The 18715-nt window shown below is 41.0% G+C and overlaps 1 protein-coding gene and 1 long non-coding RNA gene across 2 annotated transcripts in view; one reads left to right on the top strand and one right to left on the bottom strand.

The window, feature by feature from the left end:
- The window catches only part of LOC122551170 (von Willebrand factor A domain-containing protein 3B-like), a 155457-nt gene that overhangs the window by 34277 nt on the left and 102465 nt on the right, over positions 1-18715 (top strand). Inside the window, exon 7 of the mRNA XM_043692794.2 lies at positions 13587-13703. Within this exon, the coding sequence (XP_043548729.2) occupies positions 13587-13703 (117 nt within the window). The remainder of the gene's footprint in view (positions 1-13586; positions 13704-18715) is intronic.
- On the bottom strand, positions 4677-11403 carry LOC148149838 (uncharacterized). The gene is made up of 3 exons (XR_015757370.1): positions 11224-11403; positions 8114-8276; positions 4677-5190 (listed from the first exon to the last, which is right to left on the bottom strand). It is a non-coding gene; the product is annotated as an uncharacterized LOC148149838 (long non-coding RNA).

Here is an 18715-nt window from a genome sequence, read left to right on the forward strand (position 1 = left end):
TCAGCACAGAGTTTCTAGAATGGTCAGCTTTGTTTGCACCCTTTTGGAACCAGTTATGATGCACTAATTTGATTGTAGATATTGGAGCTGCTTTGCACAAGCAGGAGTTAACTCGTGTCTGAGTGCAGCTGTGGAAACCAGAGTCTGACTGCAGTAAGAGCCACATATTGCCATGGAAGTTTAGACTCCTGTCTTCCTAGCTGCAGTTGCAAAGAGATTTAAGGTCATAAGACATGGGAGCAAAAATAAGCTCTTCAGTCCATTTAGTCAGCTCTTCCATTCAATAAGATCATGACTGACCTGATAATCCTCAGTTCTGCAGGATGTCACAACATTCAAGCAATCCGTCCTTCAATAGATTGACAAATGCTGCTCCTGGGGACTGACAGCAGTCCTTTGGAGCGTGAAGGTGCTGCCCTTTCTCAGGATGACAGCATTTACTCTCCAATGATGGATATGGCAACCTGCTGAAATCGTTTCCCTACTTCTTCCTCCGTCTTCCAACAGTATGTCCTGCTATGTATGGCCTTATATATTCTCCAAGTTATGTTATATTCCAAGGGAATGGCTTCTGGCACATCTATGCTTGGGGGAACTGTTTTGTATAGACACCTTCCAGTGAGCAGTGTTTGTCTAAGGCAATTATTCTGAGAAGTTCATGTTGAAGATTGTATTAAACATCATCCAGTCTGATGATGTAATAAGGACTTGGGTGAGAAAGGCAGAATAGTCAATGGTCTTGTAGAGGGAAGACATATATCCATAAGTCTCCCAATAGCTTTAGTAACAATGTCTAACTAGTGTAACTTGTTTCTGATTATTTTATGTAATAACCTACATCTTTTTAAAGGCAAGAGCCCTTTCTATAGGTTTTCATACATCACTGTAAATAAGTAGTTCATAAGACCATAAAACATAGGAGCAGAATTAGGCCATTCAGCCCACTGAGTTTGCTCCACCATTCAATGAGGTCATCCTGATAATCCTTAACTTCACTTTCCTGCTTTTTCCCCATAGCCCTTTATTCCGTTATTGATTTTAAATCTATTTCAGACTTGAATATAGTTAATGACCCTGCCTGAACTGCATTCAGTGGGTAAAGAATTCTACAGATTTACTACCCTCTGAGAGAAGAAATTCCTCCTCATCTCTGTCTTAAATGTGTCATCCCCTTACTCTGAGATTGTGCCCTCTGGTCCTGGACCCTCCTGCAAGGGGAAACATCCTCTCAGCACCTATCCTATCAAGTCCTGTCAGAATCTTGTATGCTTCAATAAAGTCACTTCTCATTCTTTTATATTACAGTAAGCACAGGTCCAGTCTACTCATAAGACAGTCCCTCCATACCTGGTATTAGCCCAGTTAACCTTCCAAGGACTGCCTCCAATGCCATATATCTTTTCTTTGATAAGGGGCCCAAAACTGTTCACAGTATTCCAGCTGTGGTCTTAATAGTGCCTTATGCAGGTTTAGCAAAACCTTCCAACTTTTATATTCCATTTCCTTTGAAATAAAGGCCAACATTCCATTTGTCTTCCCTGTTACTCACTGAACCTGGATATGGACTCACAATCCCTCTTTTCTATAACCTTCTATAGTCTTTCTCCAGTTAAGTAATATACAACCTCTGTTCTCCCTGCCAAAGTGCAAAACCTCATATTTCCCTTGCCAAGTGTTTGCCCACTCACCTAGCCCATCCATAACTCTCTTCAGACTCTTAGTGTCATCTATACTACTGGCCTTTCCACCTATTATTGTGTTATCCTCAAACTTCGTTATAGCACAGCAAACTCTTTATTAACCGGCACCCATGGGAACAGGAGTGAGTTGGTTGATCAAATATTCCGGATAATCAAGAGGTGTAACTAACCACAGTAAACCCTGACCAAACAAAGCTTCAAGACATCAACCTCCCTCAAAAATATCTATGTAAAAACATCAACACACCTCCTACAATGAATGTAAAACCACATAGTAAGTAATAGGAATGTAATACAGGGAGTATACACAATGCTATTATACTTTATTTATGCATCAATACCTGGACATCGTGGTATTTGAAATATATATTTATTGCCAGTTTATCAAGAATGTCCCTATTTAAACCCCTCTTTCAAGTCCCCCACCATAGTAAAAAGACCGTTGCTTTTCACCTTACCTATGTCCCACAAGATTTTATAAACCTCCCTCAACCTCCCACACTCCAGTCAAAAAAGTCCCAGACTATCCAACCTATTTTTATAACCTTTCCATTCCTGGCAATATCCTGGTAAATCTTTTCTGAACCCTCTCCAATTTCATAATATCCTTCCTATAGCAAGGCAACCAGAACTGCACACGGTGCTCCAGAAGAGACCCTGTACAACTTCAACATGACGTCCCAACTCCTGTACTCAAAGGTCTGAGCAATGAAGGCAAGTATGCTAAAGACCTTCTTAACCACCCTGTCTACCTTTGACGCAAATTTTAAACAATTATGTTCCTAAATCCCTAGGTCTTTCTGTTTCATGACATTTCCTAAGGCTCTACCATTAATTGTATAATCCTTGCCCTTGTTTGTTTTATCAAAATGCAATATCTTGCATTTATCCAAGTTAAACTCCATCAGCCACCCCTGAGACCATTAGCCCAATTGATACGTTGCTGGTTAAAATGAGGTGCTGGTTAAAACAAAGTTTATTGTACATTCACTTTCCTCATCCCAATCATTGATATATTTTACAAATAATTGTAAAATATTGATACTGATCCCTCAGCTACTTCACTAGTTACAGATTGCTTTCTTGAGAATGCCCTCTTTATCCCAGCTCTCTGTCTTCTATGAGTTAACTAATCCTCTATCCATGCTCATGTACTACCTCCAAACTATGGGATCCTATATTATTAAGTCATCTAATGTGTGGTACTTATGAAATACTTCCTAAAAATCCAAAAATATTATACCTACTGGTTCCCCTTTTTCTATCTTGCTTGTTACCTCCTCAACAATTCTAGTAAATTTGTCAGGACTAATTTCCCCTTCATGAATCCATGCTGACTCTGCTTATTAGATTATGCATTTCTAAATTTTCTGCTCTTGCCTTCATTATAATAGACTCTAACATTTCTCAATAACAGACCGACCAGTGGTTATCTGATTTTGTCTCCCATTTTAACATAAAGACATTAATGTTGCATTAACTTCACAAACTCACCTTATGCTTTCCATTGTTTGTTTAAAGATGCAGCGTCGAGAGGGAGTAGTGTGACAGGTGTTTGAGTACTTGTTGGTATTCCATAAAGTCACAGAGTTGAGTCAGACAGCACAGAAACAGATGCTTCAGTGCAACTAGTCTAGGTCAACCATATTCCCAAACAAAACTAGTTCCACCTGCATGCTTTTGGCCCGTACCTCTCCAAACCTTTCCTCTTTATGTACTTATCCAAATGACTTTTAAATGTTGCAACTTTACCCACATCCACCACTTTCTCTTGCAGTTCATTCCACACATGTGCCACTCCCAGTGTAAAAACAAGTTGCCCCTCATGTCCTTTATACAACTTCTTTCTCTCATCCCAAAATATTCCCCCATTTGAAGTCCGCCACCATTAAAAAAGACCATTGCTGTTCACCTTATCTATGCCCCTCATGATTTCATAAACCTCCCTCAACCTCCCATGCTCCAGTCAAAAAAGTCCCAGACTACCCAGCCTATTTTTATAACTCAAACTTGCCATTCCTGACAACATCCTGGTAAATCTTTTCTAAACGCTTTCCAATTTAATAATATCCTTCCTTTAGCAAGGCAACCAGAACTGCACACTGTACTCCAGAAGAGATCCTGTACAATTTCAACATGATGTCCCAACTCCTGTACTCAAAGGTCTGAGCAATGAAGGCAAGTATGCTAAAGACCTTCTTAACCACCCTGTCTACCTGTGACGCAAATTTAAAAGAATTATGTTCCTAAATCCCTAGGTCTTTCAGTCCCATGACATTTCCCAGGGCTCTACCATTAATTGTATAAGCCTTGCCCTTGTTTGTTTTATCAAAATGCAATTTCTTGCATTTATCCAAGTTAAACACCATCAGCCACCTCTGAGACCATTAGCCCAATTGAGAAAGATGCCTTTGTAATCTTAGATAACCTTCTTCACTATTGACTATACCACCAATTTTTGTGTCATTTGCAAACTTACTAACCATGCCTTTTATATTCATCTCCAAATCCTTTATATAAATGTGCTACGTTGCCACTAACTGTGCCTTTGGATCCAGTCAAGGAAAGGGGAGGTGGCAGCAAACTATTCCAACTGTAAGCTGGTCGTGTTTGGCATTGCAGCGCATATAATAGCAACAAGTACTCAAGCACCTGCCACATCACTCCTTAAAGACACTGTATCTTTAAACATTTGTGGAATTACGAGAGAAAGTGAGGGCTGCAGATGCTGGAGATCAGAGCTGAAAATGTGTTGCTGGAAAAGCGCAGCAGGTCAGGCAGCATCCAAGGAACAGGAGAATCGACGTTTCGGGCATAAGCCCTCCTTCAGTTTTCCAGCAACACATTTTCAGCATTTGTGGAATTACAGCAACAACTGGAAGAAATGAAACAGCATCTAACCTGCCAGATGTTGATATATAGAAACAATAGGTGTTGGGGTAGAGATCCTTTCTGCTGTTGAACACATGTTTAATGCAATGCCCACCTCCCAAGAATTAATAAAACAAAAGTGTTCATGCCCTCAGACCTTCAAAGTGGAGTGTATGTTTACTGTCCAAAAAGGTGGTGCTATTAATCCCAAGTTCACTACTCTGGTGCCTCATTCATCTTCCTGCTTCATACATTTATGATTCAGTTTCCAAACCTTTTATTTATTAAACACGTGCACATCAGATGGATTTTATTCTTAGCATTTACATGGAGGTGCGGGCAGAAATTAAGAAGGAATCTTGCAAAGCTGGGAAACATGTTATGAGCAGTCACTTAACCTTCCTGAAGCAATGCCATTCTTGGACCTGGACTTATCCATCGTTGACATGAACGTCAATCCCAAGACACACATCGACAGAAACATGATGGAAGACCTCTGCTCGGTGATAAAGAAATCAGCTGTGCATCTGAACTTGACTGTCTCAGTCTTGCCTTTCTTGAGTATAGCCTTGACTCCCAAGTTCAGTCCTACATCAGCTCTTTGGTTAAGTTTGAATTTCTGCAACAATATCAAAGTGCACTAACTAATTGTACTTTTGAAGAAATGTCTTGGCTTCAGCTATACCAATAGTCCAGGAAATTACTGAAGGGTGATCTCTGCCTATGGTCTGAAATTTGTCCCTGGTAATGGTAGCTACATGCCTAAATTACAAGGCAACCTTTGATTCTGTTCACAAAACCCCCAGTTGAATGGGTACAAAAGGGATATATGTTGAGATTAAGAAAGTTAAAAATCACACAACATCAGGTTATAGTCCAACAGGTTTATTTGGAGGCACTAGGTTTCGAAGCTCTACGTCTTCATCAGGTGGTTGTGAAGCAGGGCCATAAGACACAGAATTTATAAATACTGTGATTATGATCCTGCTTCACAATCACCCGATGAAGGAGCAGCAGTCCGAAATAAACCTGTTGGACTATAATCTGGTGTTGTGTGATTTTAAACTTTGTCCACTCCAGTCCAACACCGGCTTCTCCAAATTGAGGTTTAGGAAGGTAGTATCAAAATTTCAAAATCATACTGCCATTAATATCCTTGTGATTGAGGTGAAAGAATGAGTCTACCAGTTTTAGTCCTTTTGAATTGGTTTATGGACCTGAAATTATAGGTCCTCTGAAACCTCAATACAAGAATTTTTTAGGACAGGAGGATTAATCCTTTATGTTAGACTAAGTATCTGTGCTCTGGGAATACACTCAGAAGCTTGTAAAGTAGGACAAGAGTGCATTGAAGCATTATAAACATGAAACAATTGGTGGACAAGCATATGAAACCCCAAACATTTCCATCAAGTGTTGCAGCTTTGAAAAGTGAACTGGTTAAAGCATGGTTCAGGGGCCCGCGTAGGGTAATGGAAAGAATTGGTAAAATAAATTAATTGACTTGCACTCCAAATCATTAGAAGAAGAATTGACTGTGAATATGTTTAAGCAATACCACTGCTGGGAATTGCATAAGCAGGTACAGGTATGTCAAGGAGCGTGAACAGTGGAAGATGAAAGGTGTCACAAAGCTAGTTCCTTTTTTTTCTAAAAGCTATTACTTGGCTCAAGGAGATGCTGTCCTTGACTTTTTTTCAGAGGGGCAATAAACCAGGCTGGGCTTCGATTAGTCTAGTTTGGTACAGAGATGAAACGGATTTTGGGAGGCTTTTTGTTTCTTATGTAAACAGAAGAGACTTCAGGCCAAAGTAGTCATGTTTTAGAAGTGACTTGTATAATGAAAGGGGAGTGGTCTGCTCTCTAGCTGAGCTGAGCAGTTTTAGTTCAGTCTGGAACTGGTTGGAAGTTCAGCAGGGTGCTGTGTGGAAACTCTCTCTCTCTCTCTCTTTTCTGTCCTTCAACCTAACCTGTAAGCATGTGTTCCATTTATACTGCTTTTTAAAGGGAGTCGCTTATTGGGACTGTTGTGTATGTTCGGGACAGCATAATTAAGTCTAGTTGGATAGGTTGAGTTCTGTAGGGATTCTTTATTCTGTTTGTATTTCATTGTGTAATTTTGTGAATAAAGTCTTGTCTATTTTAAAATCTAGTAATTAACCTAGCTAACTTAATCCGGGTAATTTTCACTGTACACTTACTGAAACAAATTGCAAAGTTATGGTCTGAGCTGCCTGCTTAAGAATGGTTTGAATGGTCTGGCCTAGTCCATAACAAAGGGATAGTGAGGATGAGGCAGAAGAGACCAAGATAATTCCCACATCGAACCACACAGTATCCAATTAGCTAACACTGAACTGTTAGGGCAGTTCAACATCATTCTTTAATTCTAAGAAGCAGAAAAGTGAAAAGACCTACCAAATGTCTTATTGAATTTAAGTCTGTAACAAGGTGTACGACTTAGTTACAACTAGCCATATACGATATGAATGTAGGACAATTCTCTCCTATTAAACAGTATCCTTATGTCTAGGTCCAGAGAAACAGAATCAGGTAAAGGCAGAAATCCAATACATACAACAGGAGGAGGTACTACAAATGCTCAATAGTTAGTGGATTTAGCACATTATTCTTTTTAGGGCATGCACCAGTTGGTATCTCTGGCTAGGGCCAGCATTTATTGCTCATCTCCAATTTCCCAGAAGGCAATTAAGAGTCAACCACATTGCTGTGGGTCTGGAGTCACATGTAGGCCAGACCAGGCAAGGAAAGTATTTACCTTCAGATGGTTTTTATTTCAACAATGCTCATTATCAGACTCTAAATTCCAGATTTCTGTTTGAATTGAATTTATGTCCTATCACCTGCCATGGTGAGATTCAAACCTGGGTTCCCAGCACATTATCTGGTTACTGGATAGTATGTCCAGTGACAGCTCCACTAATTCATCACCTCCTCATATTGGAAAACTGCCTAATTGAACCCAGCCAAAGCAGCTGGAATTCCCCAGTTAACTGATGCCCAACCCTGATGGTTTAATCAATTACTGTTTAAACCACAGAAAGATCAAAGTAGTAATGAAGGTCAATTCCTACACAGTTCCTCACTCGGGGAAGATTGTTGACAGTGATAGGGTTGACAGTGTCAATTTTCTTTCCAAAATAAAAAACACACAACACCAGGTTATAGTCCAACAGATTTAATTGGAAGCACACTAGCTTTCGGAGCGACACTCCTTCATCAGGTGATTGTGGAGGGCTCGATCGTAACACAGAATTTATAGCAAAAATTTGCAGTGTGATGTAACTGAAATTATACATTGAAGATTTGGTGATAAATCTTGTCAAATGTGAATTTACAAAGGTGCAAATGACCTATGTTGGCCAAATTGAGGGACAAGTGTGGTCAAGAACTGCAAAAGTATAGGCATTAGTGAAGTTCCCTGCCCCTAAAACTAAATGGAAAAACATGAGTTTGTTTTGAGGATGTGGGCTTTCTATCACTTATTTGTGTCAAATGTCAAATTTCACTACTCCACTCACTGATTTGCCACGAAACGAAAGCCAAGGTATTCTGTTTCAGGGAACGCCAGGCATCTTCTCAGAAGTTGAAAGCATTCTCGATCAAGCAACTAATCAAGCTGCAAATTTCACGGAGCCCTTTAAGGTAACGGCTGGTGCTCGTGATTTGGAGATAGGTGCAGTCCTATCACAAGAAGATTAATTAGGAATAGAAAAGCCTGGAGGATAATTTTCCAAAAAAAACTAAATCAACACTGAAAAAGATACCTCATAATGGCATATGAAAATTTGGGATTGCTACTGGCTGTTAAACATTTTAAAGTGGTTGTCACAGCTACAGAGAGACACTGGTATACACTGATCTTAATCTTAAATGTTTGGGAAAAATTCAAAAACTAAACTGCCTGACTATCTTGGAGGACAGCCTTGGATCTTCACATGACCATCCTCCACGGCAGGCTTCAGGATATGCAACAACGCAGAGTGGCCGAACAGAGGCTGATAGCTAAGTTCGATACCCTTGAGGATGGCCTCAACCAGGACCTTGGGTTTATGTCACTCAACAGGTGACCGCACTGCACTATACACTCTCACAGTCAAGCCCATATACTAACAAGATCCAGCTTCTTATGCTTTAAACACACTTAAACTAACTTAAAAATCATACACCAGGTTATAGTCCAACAGGTTTATTTGGAACTATAGGCTTTCAGAGCACTGCGCCTTCGTCAAGTAGCTAGTGCGGCAGGATCATAGGGCACAGAATTTAAGGAAAAGATCACAGTGTCATACAGCTGATATGAAATATTGAACAAACCTAGATTACTGTTTAGTTTTTCATCTTTTAGAATGGGTTGCAGGTTTCAGTTCATTGATTTGTAAATCCCAGAATTTCTTTCAAGTCACATTCCCGAGAAAACTTAAGGTATTACAAAAAAAGGTGACATTGCAGCTCAGACAATGCATTAAAGGTGTAAAATTAGAGTGTGTATGTATTCCAATCTTGAGACAGACTGGTTCTATTTCCTCTCACATACTCAAAACTCATGCAGACCCTCTCTCATACACACACACCTTACACTCACACCCAGGTGCATACTCTCTCACAGGCATGCACTCCATCACACTCATACACACTGCCAACCAAGAACATACACACTCTCACACACACACACACACACACACACACCCTCACACTCTCTCCCACATGCACACACGTACACTCTCTCACTGTTTCTCTTCCTCATGTGCATGCACACATACATAAATCTGTAGGGTGAACTTGCATTTGCAGAATTGTATTCGCAGATCAAAAAGCACACAATCTGTAGGCAGTCAATACATGTGACATTTTGTAAATTCCTACTTTGGAAATAGAACCAGTCTGACTCAAGATTGGAATACATACACACTCTAACTTTGCACCTTTAATGTATTATCTGAGCTGTGATGTCACTTTTTTTATAGTAAGTTAAGTTATCTTGGGAATGTGACTTGAAAGAAGTTCTGGGATTTGCAAATTAATGAAACGAAATCTACAGCCCATTCTAAAAGATGAAAAACTTAACAGCAATCTAGGTTTGTTATCAGTTGTATGAAATTCTGTGCCCTATGATCCTGCCGCACTAGCTACCAGTTGAAGGTGCAGTGCTCTGAAAGCCTGTACTTCCAAATAAACCTGTTGGACTATAACCTGGTGTTGTATGATTTTTAAGTTAGTTTAAGTGTGTTTAAAGCATAAGAGGCTGGATCTTGTTAGATGTAGGTGGGGAAGACATAATTTGAAACTTGCTTTCCCAAAGCTTAACACTTCCTGTGCCTTTTCCAGAATACAGCTTTCAAAGAGAGAATGGGTTGGGGACCAACTCAGCTTCAAGTAATGGCAGCTGCTATGAGGCATGGAGGACACAAAAGTGAAGTTCAATTTGGAAATCATGGAAGCTAAATAGTTTGTTGCACATTAGAGCATTGCTACCAGGTTCAGTGCAAGCAACAGTTAAAGGTGTACTTTTTAATGCTGAAATTGTTTTAAGGGAGAATCATAGAGAGGTACATCACAGAAACAGACCCTTCGGTCCAACTCTTCCATGCCGACCAGATATCCCAACCCAATCTAGTCCCACCTGTCAGCACCCGGCCCATATCCCTCCAAACCCTTCCTATTCATATACCCATCCAGATGCCTTGTAATTGTTGCAATTGTACTAGCCTCCACCACATCCTCTGGCAGCTCATTCCATACACATACCATCTTCTGCGTGAAAAAGTTTCCCCTTAGGTCTCTTTTATATCTTTCCCATCTCATCCTAAACCTATACCCTCTAGTTCTGGACTCCCCCACCCCAAGGAAACTACTTTGTCTATTTAGAAGGTAAAAACAATGACTGCAGATGCTGGAAACCAGATTCTGGATTAGTGGTGCTGGAAGAGCACAGCAGTTCAGGCAGCATCCGAGGACAGACAAAATCCGAGGATCCTATCCACACCCCTCATGATTTTATAAACCTCTATGAGGTCACCCCTCAGCCTCGGACGTTCCAGGGAAAACAGTCCCAGCTTATTCAATCTCTCCTTATAGCTCAAATCCTCCAACCCTGGCAACATCCTTGTAAATCTTTTCTAAACCTTTCAAGTTTCACAACATCTTTCCGATAGGAAGGAGACGAGAGTTGCATGCAATATTCCAAAAATGGCCTGACCAATGTCCTGTACAGCTGCAACGTGACCTCCCAACTCCTGTACTCAATACTCTGACCAATAAAGGAAAGCATACCAAATGCCTTCTTCTCTATCCTATCTACCTGCGACTCCACTTACAAGGAGCTATGCATCTGCACTCCAAGGTCTCTTTGTTCAGCAACACACTCTAGGACCTTACCATTAAATGTATAAGTCCTGCAAAGATTTGCTTTCCCAAAATGCAGCACCTCACATTTATCTAAATTAAACTCCATCTGCTACTTCTCAGATCATTGGCCCATCTGATCAAGATCTGAGGTAACCTCCTTCTCTATCCACTTCACCTCCAATTTTGGTGTCATCTGCAAATTTACTAACTATACCTCTTATGCTCACATCCAAATCATTTAGGATCTTGAGGATTTGGCACCAGATCATGTGAATTAACTTACATTTGGCAATTTTCATGTGCGTTGAGGCTGCTGATCTATAGAGGCATTGACTTGTCTCCTCTGCAAGGCAGCAACAGGCCCCAACAGCTTGTGCTCTGCAGGCAGCTCCCACCTCCTGGGTAAACGGTAGCACCAACTTTCCTCCAGCACTTTTAGGTAATTTACATTTGAAGGTGGCATCAGAGAAGTGATGCAGATGCAATCTTGGTTTGGGGACCAAAAAAAATCTGGGATTTGAGTTCTTGACCCTGATTTGGAAATCAAACATAAATCCCCAAGTTAGTGGAGAGGTTGACTGTTTAAGTGACAGCACAAAGGCTTGCCCTGTGTTAAAGTTCTTTATCCAAGTGACGTAGTGGGAAAGCCACTGGACTTGTGATCCAGAGGACCAGGCTCACGGTGCAGAGGTCTGACTACAAATAAATTTAAATTAATTAATCTGGCATGTAACATTTGCCTCAGGAATGGTGAGTATAACTACTTTCATTGCTGTGAAAATTGATCTGGTTCACTGATATCTTTTTGGGAAGGAATTTTGCCATCCTTCCCTAGCCTGGCCTTCGTGTGACTCCAGAAACACAGGGATGTGACTGACTCTGAACTGCCCCCTGAAATGGCCCAGCAGGGGCCAGACATTGTCAGCATCATGTGGTTACAAGAAGGCAGCTTAGACTGGCAACTTCTCCATTAGTCATGGGCAATGAATGGACAGCAACACCTATGTCCCAAGAACAGATAAGGAAAAAGCCAATTTCATACATTTTGTAAAGAAAAGTGAATCTGTCTTTAAATAGGGCACAGTAAACATCATGAAATGGCCCCCAGCAGTTAGGTTACTACCATTATTGAGATTACACGGTGAAGTCATGATACTGTCTGAAATTCAACAAACATTCCAAAGCATAAACAGAAATGGTTTTTCAGAGCTTTAAGTAACTTTTCCCGGCTTACCAAAACCTGACAGAACAAGAGCCATCCAAGCTAAAACAGTTCAAAAGTTAAATACCTCAACGAAAAGACAATGGATGCGCTTGTTCCCCAAGTCTACGCTAAGCCAACTCCTCATGCGGAACCACTATTGACAAGGTTTGGCGTAGCAGCCATTTTCGATTTTGAACAGTATGAAATCTGTTGGGAGGAACTATTTGTGCAGAGGTAATGACAGTAACAGCTCAAAGCAATCACTGCTTCTCAACAGGCGGACAGGGGTAGGAGGGTATGCAGGAGTGATGTACTGCACCAGGCTACCATGAGCCACAGCCTACAACAGTGGAAGAAATTAGCCTCACTCACTCCAAGGCTTCTGCTCAGTTCACTTATGAGAGTAATTCCCACTATTCAATTCAATAAAGCCATTACTACTGCTGAATCTGATTTCGGATTTTCAACCCCTTTACTTCAGGAAGATACTCTTCAAAAATCCCTGCCTTTAACAATAGTGGAATCTCGTCACATTTTCAACTTCAAACATAACCCAGCACCTCACTTTCTTGAAATCTTTGTATTTGCATTTTATCTAATAGCTTTATCACTTTTTACTTAAATAACCTTTAATGAAATAACCTAATATTGTATCTGGATTAAAGGAGAAAACTGTACTTCTGGTTATTTTAATTTGAGCTCCTGGAAATTAAAAAGGATCTCCAAATGAGTTTGTAGATGTTTTTTAGTTCCATTTTGAGGATATGCCTGGAAGGGGTGTGACAAAAAAAGAGAAATTGAATATGGAGGCTGTGTTAGTTGGTTGTTTCTTGATTGGAGGAGTATACTTTGTCATATCCTGATTCCAAGCTTTTTTACTTTTTAATTTCATTCCCAAATGGCTGTACATACATAGTGTAGTTTATGTACAAATGCCTTATTGAAATGATCTGATTGTTGTATTATGTTGCTGTATGATGCTTTAATTGTTAATGAATATTCACTTAATTGTCATGGCTTAAACTAAATGATACAAGCCTAAACAGACATTGTAACCCACAATACATTTTATTGAAGCAATGAACCTGACATTAACAGTTATTTAAATGAACGGGGACCCCAATGTCAAGATTCATATGAAAATGCTATTTGTTTGAATGCTATTTGATTCTTCCAAATACTTAAAGTGCTCAATGACTGACCCCATGTTGGCTATTTGCAAGCAGACCCTAGTGTTAACTCATGTGGAATACAAAGCTTCAGGTTCAGTTTTGGCTTGTTCTCAGATTTAAAGTATATCTTAAAACACGGAGCTAAGATTCTTACATTGTGTTATTTGCATATTAACAAACTTTTGTAAACCTTGTCTGAGCTATAAGGTTGGGCGTAACATTCTGGTACAAGTGAACAAGTATAACTCATGTACCTTTATATGTTTTCAGGGGCTGGGGTCAGAGAAGATGTGTTCCTTATCTGGAACGAAATAGAGGAGGCTAAGAGCACATTGGCAGAAGTTCACACCCTCTTAATGGAAGCCCCTCAGTCTGTGTTTAATGCAGGTATGTCATTTAATGGTCACACCTTCAAAATATATATTAGGTTAGATTCCCTACAGTGTGGAAACAGGCCCTTCAGCCCAACAAGTCCACACTGACCCTCCAAAGAGTAATCCACCCAGACCCATTTCCGTCTGACTAATGCACCTCACACTATGAGCAATTTAGAATGGCCAATTCACCTGGCCTGTGGGAAGAAACTGGACCACACCCACACAGACGCAGGGAGAATGTGCAAACTCCACAATGACAGTCACACGAGGCTGGAATCAAACCTGGGTCCCTGGCGCTGTGAGGTAGCAGTGTCACTTTAACATAGCGTAGACATTGGAGCAATGGGTATTGCAACATAAATCGATGGCAGAATTCTGTACCATTGAGTGGCAGGGTCTAATTAATCCAGTTCCTGGTTTTCTGTGGGTTGTTTGGAAAGGAGATTTTTATCCAGTCTGAAAAGCAAGATGAACTTGTATTAGAGAAAATAACCAGTGTTTGATTAAACCTGCGCTGTGTCTACATGTTCTAATAACTGAAAGATTGGCTGTGGCAGAGGCCAGGGAACAGGTTGTCTCTTTATACTCGCAATGCCTCATTAAACATAGTCTAATTTTCACTTTCTCAATTTGGGCATTTTCTTCACCCGCCAACAGAAGACCGCTGATCATCTTCTCTTTGCATTCCAGTAATCGATACTTCTGAGGCCAACATAGGGAAATGCTTATAACAATATTTAAATAATGTAACTTTAAAACTGAACAAGCATTTAATATTTTCAGTCACATTTTCACTGAAATCATATGAAAGATATTGGTGCTGACACCGGTGCAGCAGGGTCCTTCACAGCCTCCACTGTCGGTCGCCAGGCCTTGCTGTACACCCGGAGCCTTGGCTCAGCCTGCGAGTCTGGACCAGGGGAAGAAGACTGGGAGCTGCTCCTCACTCGCTGGAGCTGTGTCCACCTCGCCCTGGTGTTACTGCTGCTGGACACTACCTTCTTGCCTTGCCGCTCCCTGGGCCTTTCTGTGCAGGGCCCGGACTCACTAATGCTGTCGTCAACGCTGTTGCAACTGAGATAAAAAGTAAAAGACAAAACTTTAAAGAAAAGGGGAGAAAAAAAGCAAAAGCAGATGGAAGTGCTGGATCCATTTGTGGCTCATTCAGTCAACAACAGGAATGAATGGATTTATAAACGCAGGTGAACCTCAACTCATGCTCTCACAGTCACTAACATTAACGAATGCTCCGAAAGACAGACCCAAGCCATACTGAGGAAACTGATAGATAGGTGCCAAATCACACTGTGTCATTTTTTTCTTTATATCACAGAGGATGATGAAAATCTAAACAGAGAGTCAGTGAAAGGGAGGCACATGCAGTTCTGGTATAACACATTTAGATATCAGGCAACATTTTGGCTCCACTCAAGACTTTTTGTGAGCGTTTACTCCTGAAACCTTTAACTAACGAGGACCTGAGGGCACAGCCTTAAGTAAAGGGAAAATCTTTTAGAACGGAGATAAAGAGAGACTTCTTCAGCCAGAGGTGGTGAATCTATGGAATTCATTGCCACAGAAGGCTGTGGAGGCCAGGTCACTTAGTATATTTAAGACTGGGATAGATAGGTCCTTGAGTATTAAGGGGATCAAGGGTCACGGGGACAAAGCGGGACATGAGGTTGAGAAACTTATTAGCATGATTAAATGGCAGAGTAGACTCGATGGGCTGAATGGCTTTATTTCTGCTCTCATGTCTTATGGTCTAACTCTGGTATCCACAGGATGGTGGAGCTATTCTGCATTTGTTGGGAGTTTGGTTCACAAGTGCCAGAGCACATGACTGTCAATGGGCCTGCACACTGCAGGTCTGGGAATTAAACCTCCTCCAGGTTCCTCTGAAGCTTTAACTAGGGGCTGTAAAGGATCCAGTTTCTACCTGTTGCCATAAGGAAGCACAGCTGGGTACTTGCTGATGGACACACTGTTTACTGACAGGGAGAGACTTACACGTTTGGCTCACTGTTTTGCTTGATTGTTCGTCAGTGGTACGGGCTGAAAATGAGAAGCAAATTAGTGCACAAAGTAGAAAAGATGCAAACGTTTTACACCCCCAGACTAGACATACCACACCGATCTGTTGGATTCATTGAAGGATATTACTAGATCTGCTTTCATAACTTTCTCAGTCAGTACATTCAAGATCATAACTATTCACTGTACAGATCTGTTTTCCTTCCTGTCACCTTTTTTGTGTACCAATTACCTTCAATCTGTGTGCTGTGGTTATCTTTCCTTCTACGACATGGAAATAGTTTCTTGTCATTTATTTGATCAAAATCACTCACGACTTTGAGCAGCATTGTCAAATATCCAAATAGCCTTCTCTGCCGTATGGAGAACAGCCCCAGTTTCACTAGTTTTTGCACATAACTGAAACCTTCCATTCATTCTAACAATTGTCCTCTGCAACTTCTTCAGGACTTTGACACCCTTCCTAAAGTGCAGTGCCATGAATCGGCTGCAGTATTTCAGTTGAGGCCTAACCAGCGTCTTCTTTGCGTTCATCAACATATCTTTGCTTTTGTGTACTCTGCCTATTTAAAAAGCCAAGGATTCCGTGTGGTTACTGAACATCTGTTGTGCATGTGACTTTGCACACATTACTCACTTATCAACCTGGCACAAGCCTTTTTTTAAATAATAAACACAGAAAATACCAGAAAAAAATCAGCAGGTTGGGGAGCATCTGTGAAGAGAGAAACAAAGTCAACATCCCTAAAGCTTGCAGTTCTGAGGAAGAATTATTGGGCATGAGATATTGACTCTTCACAGATGCTGCCAGACCTATTGAGTTTCTGTAGCACTTTCTGTTTTAAATTTAGATCTCCAGCATCCACAGTATTTTACTTTTATTTCAGCCTCCTCTCTTTGTTTACTTTTAATCTTTAGTCATCTAGGAAGCCCTTCCTTTTATTTTACTTTTTACTTAATTTCATTTTGTTCTCCATGGTAATGTGCCTAATCTTTAACCCAAAATATTTTCTCTTTGAATGTCCCCATTCCTCAATAACTTCTGGTCTTTAATTCCATTTCAAATGGCCCATACACTTTTTCACCTCATTGAAACTTGCAGCTGAGTATTTCTGCATTTCATTTTTCCTTTGATATTGTTATTCTAAGGACATTTTATTCTCTGGTTTCTAATTGCTCCAACTCTGAATCATGCTGTATTCAAGATAATTTGGGGTGACCACGGTGGCTCAGTGCTTAGTACTGCTACCTCACAGCACCAGGGACTCAGGTTCAATTCCAGCCTTGAGTGACTGTCTGTGTGGTGTTTGCACATTCTCCCTATGTCTGCGTGGGTTTCCTCTGGGTTCTCTAGTTTCCTCCCACAATCCAAAGATGTGCTGGTTAGGTGAATTAGCTGTGCTAAATTGGTTAAGGGTAAATATTGGGGAATGGGTCTGAGTGGGTTATTCTTCGGAGGGTCGGTGTGGACTTGTTGAGCTGAAGGGCCTGTTTCCACACACTGTAGGGATTCTGTAAATAATTCATCACAACAGAACTAGATCCAGCATTTTCTCCTTCATTGTTGGACTGGAAACATATTGATTCAGCAAAATTCTCTTCCACATATTTGAGAAATTTCTACCCAATTTTGGCCTTTGTGATGCTATACTCCCACTCCATGTTAGGAGAATTGAAGTCCCTCATTGTCACCACAGTAATGTGTAGCTGGCTCAGATTGCTATAACTTTCACAGACGTTGATGAGCTGTTAGCATTTTGTATCTAACTGTGAAGGTGGCTTTGAAAGGATGGTTGTCATGACTCCATTTAATATCAACAAACTGCTCTGTGTTCATTGGCAAGCCCACTGCGTAAATTGTAAATTCAAGTAGAAAGAACACTCTTTACCATGTGGAATTCAAGGATGGAAGTGTCACTGGCTAAATAAATTCAACAGATTCTGAAGGCAAAATGTAACTGTATCTGCAGGCTAAGGTTACTGGTAATATATAATTAGTTGAAATTTTTTTATCTAATCCCTATAATAAATTATTAATACTGTAGTCATAAGCTTTTTTCCCCTGAGTTGGGAGTTAAACCTATGCCCCCAAAGTATTAGCCTAACTTTCTGGATTGCCAGTCCAGTGACACTACCACTACACTACCATATACCCCCATATGGAACAAAAAGGGGTTAGGGGCCTGAGTGATGTGGGCCACCGTGTAATTTGTGGCAGAATGACACGAGAAGTCCTGTGAAGTCTGTCTCTTAGGCCTTTGCAAAGCTGCTCGCTAGGCAGCAGCAAGTTGCTAATTAAGGAGGATTACAGTTTGTTAAACATACCTTATTACCAGCCCAAGTAACCTTGTTAGATTCAGCTTCCTGTCCTACCAAACTAGCCAGACAAGCAAAACTAGCAAGACAAGCAAAACTATCTCATGTCTCCTTATTGCCCTCCTGATTCCCCTCTTTGGGCGGCACGGTGGCACAGTGGTTAGCACTGCTGCCTCACAGTGCCAGAGACCCGGGTTCAATTCCTGACTCAGGCGACTGACTGTGTGGAGTTTGCACATTCTCCCCGTGTCTGCGTGGGTTTCCTCCGGGTGCTCCGGTTTCCTCCCACAATCCAAAAAATTTGCGGGTCAGGTGAATTGGCCGTGCTAAATTGCCCGTAGTGTTAGGTTAAAGGGGTAAATGTAGGGGTATGGGTGGGTTGCGCTTCGGCGGGTCGGTGTGGACTTGTTGGGCCGAAGGGCCTGTTTCCACACTGTAAGTAATCTAATCTAATCTAATCTAATTCTCGACATGGAAGTCACCAGATGCTCACAGCATTGCCATACCTTTTCATACTTTCCCTTTCAGTCAGAGATACTAGGCTCACATCACTTCTGTCTTGCCCTGCCAATTAGTGCAGGTACGAAGGCAGAAACCCTCTCATGGTTGTCACCCAGCCTTAGTCAAGTCACTCAGGGTGTCCTGCTGAAGAGCAATTCCACTACCCATCCA

This window comes from Chiloscyllium plagiosum, unplaced genomic scaffold (assembly GCF_037043375.1).
Source record: "Chiloscyllium plagiosum isolate Xiang-an unplaced genomic scaffold, Cpla_swu_hap1 HiC_scaffold_6, whole genome shotgun sequence".
NCBI classification, from domain to species: domain Eukaryota; kingdom Metazoa; phylum Chordata; class Chondrichthyes; order Orectolobiformes; family Hemiscylliidae; genus Chiloscyllium; species Chiloscyllium plagiosum.